The sequence below is a fragment of the Penaeus chinensis genome, chromosome 41 (genome assembly GCF_019202785.1).
Source record: "Penaeus chinensis breed Huanghai No. 1 chromosome 41, ASM1920278v2, whole genome shotgun sequence".
In the NCBI taxonomy this organism is placed as follows: domain Eukaryota; kingdom Metazoa; phylum Arthropoda; class Malacostraca; order Decapoda; family Penaeidae; genus Penaeus; species Penaeus chinensis.
In genome coordinates, this window is record NC_061859.1 from 24,529,703 (window position 1) to 24,537,202 (window position 7,500).

Sequence of the window (7,500 nt, forward strand, 5' to 3'; positions counted from 1 at the left end):
TCGGTCAACTCGGAGAAGGGCGCAGCGGCTGGCTCAGCAGCCAGCCCTGACCCGACAGGCAGTCAGCAGGAACTCTCTGAAGTGACTCTCCTGACCTGAGTCATCCTGAGCCTTAAGTACTTGTGGGTGGTGTGCGGCACGCCACCTGGGACCGTGTGGGGGCGCCTGCGGTGGGCATGCCAGCGAGGCAGCCCCGGCCGCGTGAAGTCACGCGTATACATGCTTCTGTACACCACGTGGGAGCTATTCATCCATACCAATATAAGTATGTATAAGTGTAACTTCAAAGAGCTCCTGCCGACCACCTGTCGGGTCAGGGTTGGCTGCTGAGCCAGCCGTCCGCGCCCGCCCTCCTGGCAGACCAAGCACTAAGCCTTATCAAAACTTGTATCCGTGTGTTTATCTGTGTTGCTTACGCTTCTAAATAAAAGAGGTTAAGCCAACCGTCCCTTTCACTACTCCTGCTAAACCATATGTTTAAGGCGTCTTAATAGCCTTTACAGAGAGAGAGAGAGAGAGAGAGAGAGAGAGAGAGAGAGAGAGAGAGAGAGAGAGAGAGAGAGAGAGAGAGAGAGAGAGAGAGAGAGAGAGAGAGAGAGAGAGACAGACAGACAGACAGAGAGACAGACAGACAGACAAAGAGACAAAGAGACAAAGAGAAATATTATTCATCAAATCTTTAAATGAAAAATAGGATCTGGTCTACTGATATGAAAAAAAAAAAAAAAAATCAAAATAGAAATCTCATACATAACACTAGATGTGATATACAAATGATCTAGTATATCACATTTACAGAATCCACCCTTGTAAACAGAAAACATCAGGTGACTAGAATTACTGTATAAAAGGTATGAATGTGAATGAATATCTTCACAATACAAGAGATGTATTTGACTAGTTTTGATTACATCAATGTCAGAAATACATGTATTTCTGACAATGATATAGTCGATACTGGTCAAATACATCTCTTGTATTGTGAAGACCTTCATTCTCATCCATACTTTTCATATATTTGTCAACATGAATACAGTTCAAGCATTAATGTCCTGGTAGATCAAACTTTGCAGGACCACATCAAATAGATTTTGTAAAAGAAGCTTTAATGTTCTGGCATATCCAAATGAAAGAATCAACCCCCTTAACCCAATGGCGACGGGTCATGGCTATCGCCCGAAATGAGGCGTGCGGCTGTCCGCAGCGGCGCCGCGCCAAAACGCCCCGAGGCAATGATTCGGCTTGATGTACCGAATTCACGCGCTCAGAGTCGGTGCGTTGCCGCCATTCGCCAGAGCGTAGAGTTTTTTTTAATTTTCTATACCCGACACCATTGGGTTAAAATGGAAGCTATACACCAAAACAAAAGCTTTGGAAGTGCCACCAACAAGAAACAACACACCCTCACCTGGCTCATGATGCCCAACATCTCCGAAACCATGGCTGAGATTCTGGCTGACTTCTTTACCACTGAGTGCATGCTCACTCTCTGCATCTTGCTCTGAAGAGACTGGTCCCCTCCAGCACGATATTTGTTAACTTTGGGGAAAAAAAAAAAAAAAAAAGCATGAGAAAAGAGGAAAGTAAGAAGAGATGAAAAATTAAGATAAAATTTGATCTATTTCATTGGTATGAGACATGAGTTCCAAAGTATAATCAGGTGTTAAACAGGAGCTGTTATCATGTTATCAGTGATAAGATAAACCAGTTGCATACAAAAAAACAATAATAATGAATTTTTTTTTATCATCACATGAATAAGAAAAAGCAGGAAATAATACTGACTGCTTATCACAATCTTAAATCTACAGCCAATGTTGCTGATTATGAGATTATGAGGACAATACACACATATACATATATATATAAGTGAATGGTGAAGAGAAGTAGGAAAATAAGCAAAGGAAGAAGAAAGAGAAACAGGTGAAGAATGAGAAACAAAAAGGAAAGAGAAATGACAAAATGAAGACAAAACAAAAATAGGAAAAAGTACATCGAGCATATAACAAAAAAGAAAAGAAAAAAGAGAGAGACTAAATGTTGTACAAAAGTGAAACCATACTAATAATAAGAGAAAGTGTGGAACGGAATATGAAAAAAGTTATTGAAGAAGAAGTAAAGTCAGAAGAATCTTAACTTACTCATATAAAAAGGTTTTTGTATCTACTTGCAGCCATTTGTCATAAATCTTTTATTCTTCCTACTAGCTCACAGCCTAACAGACCTCAAGCTTAAAACCCTTCACTGGCAACTCACTAAGGTCAAGCCTCTTGGTGTATTCGTTGATGTCTTTGGCCACGTTGGCCATCCGGGTCTTGGCTTCGCTTAGGTCCTTGAAGTCTGGATGTCCCATGGGCGTTTCACTCACAAGGCGGTCCAGGAAGAGGGGATACCTGTGTGAAGAAGAAGGCACTAAGCCTTGGCTCTGTGGATTCTTATTCTTTTACATTCTCTGGGGGTAGGAGGTCCTCTCTGTCGCTTTGAAATTTGGAATATATAATTTTTCTAAACACATTAACCTACAGGTTATATATGGCATGATTTTATGACACGGAAAATAAGAAAAATATATGAGGATGGCCAACTCTGCATGAACTGCAGAGGTTTTTTTCAGTCCCTTGTCACTGACATGCTACAGGGAGGAGACAGAGCTTACAGTTGTTTACCCAAACATTTAATACTTATCTTTGGCAAAAAAAGACAAGTAGATGGGAAACAAGCAATACACTAAACTAGCCACTCTGGTTCATGCAAACAGCCACTGTTTGCATGAACAACCAGCTGTTTAGGAGTACATCCCCCAATGACTTAACCCCTTGGTGACGGGTGAAGAAAACTTAAAAAAAAAAAAAAAAAAAAAAAGGGCAACGTGCCGACTTTGAGCGCGGGAGTTCAGTACATCACGCTGATTCACTGGCTCGTAGCGTTTTGGTGTGCCACCGCAGCATACAGGCGCACGCCACATTTCAAGCGGTTTGTATGGACGTTCTATAGACGTGACCCGTCATTAAGGGGTTAAATATATTACAAACATTTATCACAACTTTCTGCCAAGTCATCGTTGCCCAATATATTTTTCTGCATAGACTTTCAACTTCATTTCAATCACATCCACACGTCATTCTCTTTGACTTCCTCATTCTAGTCATGATTTGACTGTCTGATGATACTGGTTTAGCATAAAGAAATTGTAAAAACATAATGCTACAAAAGCCACATGTATCATCTAAGCCTAACCTACAAGTGTCTACTTTACCAATAAGCCCTTTGATTAAAATATCAAGGCAAGTATCACCTAATCAAACAGTTACTATGACACTCTACTATACGATCCCACTGCAATGGGCATCTTACAAGACTCACTTCAGGACTCTCTGGACTGGCTTGATGAGGACTGATCTCATGTCCATTAGCTGAATCTTGTGCTGCTGAAGTTCCTGCAACACCCACTGCAAGAAGGCTGCAGGTCCTGGGTCTTCTATATACTGTAATAATGAGTTTCATGAAATGAGAATCAAATCAATTCCTGGGAGGGAGGGGGGGGGGGGGGAGAGAGAGAGAGAGAGAGAGAGAGAGAGAGAGAGAGAGAGAGAGAGAGAGAGAGAGAGAGAGAGAGAGAGAGAGAGAGAGAGAGAGAGAGAGAGACAGAGACACAGAGACACAGAGAGACAGAGAGACAGAGAGACAGAGAGAGAGAGAGAGAGAGAGAGAGAGAGAGAGAGAGAGAGAGAGAGAGAGAGAGAGAGAGAGAGAGAGAGAGAGAGAGAGACAGACAGACAGACAGACAGAGAGACAGAGAGACAGAGAGACAGAGAGAGAGAGAGAGAGAGAGAGAGAGAGAGAGAGAGAGAGAGAGACAGACAGACAGAGAGACAGAGAGACAGAGAGACAGAGAGAGAGAGAGAGAGAGAGAGAGAGAGAGAGAGAGAGAGAGAGAGAGAGAGAGAGAGAGAGAGAGAGAGAGAGAGAGAGAGAAACACAGACAGACAGAGAGACACAGACAGACAGAGAGACAGAGAGAGAGAGAGAGAGAGAGAGAGAGAGAGAGAGAGAGAGAGAGAGAGAGAGAGAGAGAGAGAGAGAGAGAGAGAGAGAGAGAGAGAGAGAGAGAGAGGGAGAGAGAGAGAGAGAGAGGGAGAGAGAGAGAGAGAGAGGGAGAGAGAGAGAGAGAGAGAGAGAGAGAGAGAGAGAGAGAGAGAGAGAGAGAGAGAGAGAGAGAGAGAGAGAGAGAGAGAGAGAGAGAGAGAGAGAGAGAGAGAGAGAGAGAGAGAGAGAGAGAGAGAGAGAGAGACATGAAGAGGAATAGAGAATCAGAGAGAAAGAGAGGGAGCAAAGGAGAGGAAGGGAGAGGAAGGGAGATGAAGAGAGAGGAAGAGTGGGAGAGAGATAGGTATGAAAGAAGAGGGAGATAAAGGAGGAAGAAAAAAAAAAAATAATAAATAAAACAGAATCTCCAATCTGAAACAACAGATCCCCACTCCCACTGCTACATGATAATCTATTCTGTCCACAAGAGTTTCTAGATTTTTTATTTTTTCATACTCAAACACTCCAAATATTTTAATTATTACTTCATTTTCTAATTTATTTGCTTTGCTGGGCAGGCTGATCCACCTAGAGGAGTATCCCATATAATTAAGATTTCAAAGAAGCACCTGGCACCTTTCATCAACCTAGCAAAATCCATAAGCATCACATACCTTCTTTAACAGAGGTTCAGCAGCAACATTATGGTTGGAACAATATGCCTTGTACACTTCGCACATTTCATCAGCACAGTTCAGGAAGACCTGCCCTACCATCAGCTCCTCATCTTTGTGGTAGGCAACCTTATCTAGCTTTGACAAGAATTTCTTTGCCACAACTACAACCTGAAAAATGTAGTTTCATATTCTTAGAATCTAAATGAGGCAAAAATCAAATGAGACAAGATGTCAAATTGTCCTTAATTATACTAAATATTATCAATTATCTAAAAAACTCAGAACTTCCATCCTTTAATAGCTTGTCCTAAAAGAAAATACCATACAAAACATAACACTCAACCTCAGAACAGAAGACACATGGAAATCAATTCTAAACCAAGATTATTGTAACTTAAGTTGAAAATGATGAGAGCAAAAACAAATAACATCACATTGCAGGGTATGGGTGTGGGATGAATGTTACTATGTAATGCACTTCTTCAACTTACACATATTCCAGTATCCTACAACACAACACACCTGGCTGATGTTCCCCATAAGAGTTTTGATATCGACTGTCTGAGACTCCTTCTGGGAGGCGGCCAGACGAATCACCTGGATGAGCGCCTCAAGGTCATGGATGTACTCATACTCTGTCGTCACCATCTCCTGCACCAGCTCATGGCGATGGTTCGATCTTCTCTGGGGTTGTAAGGGAGGGGAATGATGTATGATAAAGATGACAGTACAAAAATGTAAATTCTGTCTGTATCCTTACTGGAATTAGCAAAGAAATATTTATATCTATCAATCTGTCTTTATACTTTTAAAATCAACTGTGAAACTTTCATAACATTAATGAAAAAAATGTTTATCTGCAATCAGCACTGCATAATCTACATTCACATAAAAAGGAATCACACCAGCTCACCTAATTCTTAGTCACCTCTATGACAACTTAATCAAATTGTAACTCACCACCAAGGCAGCAGCTGCCTTTTCTGCATCTTCCTCAGCAGATGCTGTGGTGCCTTCACCTAGTTTGCTTGCTTTGTCATCAGTATCAACACCAGCAGCATCCAACCCCTCTTCTGCATGAAGTAACTTGTGCTCCCTACTCACATGCAAATCTAAATGGATGAGAAACTAAACATGAGGAGTATGAACAAAATATTTTAAAAACTAAAAAAGAAGATCATTTTAATCATTTACTCTATGTAATTTCAATTTTAACTTGAAATTATTTAGATTACCTTAATTAGTGCAAAAGCTCTAGTTTCCACAGAAGTTCATATTTACAGCCTTTTACTTTTTTCTTATTGACTAGAATCAAAGAATCCATGGAGAGAAGGCTAGTAGGTTCCTCACCATCAGGAGGCAGAGAGTAGTATTCCTCCAGTTCCTCATCCTTTTCAAAAACCTTTGGTGGAGGAGGTGGTGCTGGCCTCTGAGGAGTCAGAGTAGGTGTGGTGCTTTCGTTGGCCAAGCCTTAAAATAAATAAATTGTTCAACAGTAATACTGAACATTATTAATCATAATACACAAACTCAATAAAACTATCTTAACCATTTAGTACTGGGAATGAATAGGAAATACACTGTCCACTGTGGTACCGTTACCTGTTTGCTCCACTCCCACAATTTTTATGAAGAATAAATTTTGACTTTTTGTTACTATTATCAGCAACATTACATAATAATAACAACAACCATAATGATAACATTAATAATAATACTATCAATAATGATACTAATTATAATACTAATGATATTATTAACCAAAAGACTATAGATTTATGTACTGTCCCCTGTCACATACAGATAGCACCACACGTGCTCAGCCAGCAAGAAGTCTATCAGTAGGCTCTAGTGACTGTTCCTGATATCCTCATTCCTTGAAATTGCAGGAAAATGTGTCTTTCTTTCTAATACTATCGATATCAATACTGTTATTATTCTTACTGATATTATGATTATTAAATTGTTATCAAAATCTTGATAATATTAAAGACAATTCAATAATCCAAAAGAAACTGTCCAAAAATCAAGGAAAAGGGTAAACAGGTGAGAGAGGTAGGACTAATAACTGACTCCTTGGTGATTAAGCACTTGTAGAACCATCTATGTGTAAATACAATAAATTAACTTATATTACAGTGGGCATGGCATGTATTCTTGCCATCCATGCCAATTGAATTAATGATAATAATATCAATAATAATGATGTTAATCTTGTTAATCAAAAAATAAATTAAAATAGACTTTTATCACAAAAATGGGTAGTAATGGAGTACACAGACAAGGTGAGGCAAACTTTAAAAAGCTTGCAAAAGCAACTTTGTGTGAACAAGATCATTAAAACAAAACCACAGGGAACAGTGCACATAACTAATGACAGGTGGTAAATAAAAATCATTCCAATTGAATCTTGCATTCTTACCTGATGAGTAACTGTTTTCACTAACACTTGAGATGTCATCTGGAAAGGCTGCACTGTTGGCACTGTCTCCCCTTGTCAGGCTTGTCCCCTTTTCTAACTTCTGCATTCTCGGCTTCTCTGACGGCTTTCCAGACAGTCGCAGCTTCTGTACTTGTGAGTATATTGGTTCTTCTGTGACTGTTGAATGCTTGTCCTCACTTACAGCCGTTTCAGGAAGAGAGTCTGCAATACTTTCTGATGCAACTGACTTTGTGGAGTCTGACTTATTGAGTTTCGTCCTAGGAGGGACTGGAGGAAGGATCATGGTTCGAGGGGCTGCCACTGGTACCACCTTGTCCTCTAGAGACATCTGCACAGTTGTTGGTGTGCTGGGTG

At 40.3% G+C, this 7,500-nt stretch overlaps 2 protein-coding genes across 2 annotated transcripts in view; both read right to left on the reverse strand.

Annotated features, from left to right (window-relative positions):
* LOC125047420 (cell adhesion molecule 3-like) overlaps positions 1 to 7,500 on the reverse strand; it is a 189,843-nt gene that overhangs the window by 40,909 nt on the left and 141,434 nt on the right. The window lies entirely within an intron of this gene.
* The window catches only part of LOC125047581 (dynamin-binding protein-like), a 29,061-nt gene that overhangs the window by 9,513 nt on the left and 12,048 nt on the right, over positions 1 to 7,500 (reverse strand). The window contains exons 5-12 of the mRNA XM_047645860.1: positions 7,126 to 7,500; positions 6,054 to 6,173; positions 5,664 to 5,815; positions 5,226 to 5,387; positions 4,701 to 4,871; positions 3,364 to 3,485; positions 2,257 to 2,393; positions 1,409 to 1,539 (exon numbers count right to left, since the gene is read on the reverse strand). The exon at positions 7,126 to 7,500 is cut by the window's right edge and continues 1,754 nt beyond it. Coding sequence (XP_047501816.1) covers positions 1,409 to 1,539; positions 2,257 to 2,393; positions 3,364 to 3,485; positions 4,701 to 4,871; positions 5,226 to 5,387; positions 5,664 to 5,815; positions 6,054 to 6,173; positions 7,126 to 7,500 — 1,370 coding nt within the window. The remainder of the gene's footprint in view (positions 1 to 1,408; positions 1,540 to 2,256; positions 2,394 to 3,363; positions 3,486 to 4,700; positions 4,872 to 5,225; positions 5,388 to 5,663; positions 5,816 to 6,053; positions 6,174 to 7,125) is intronic.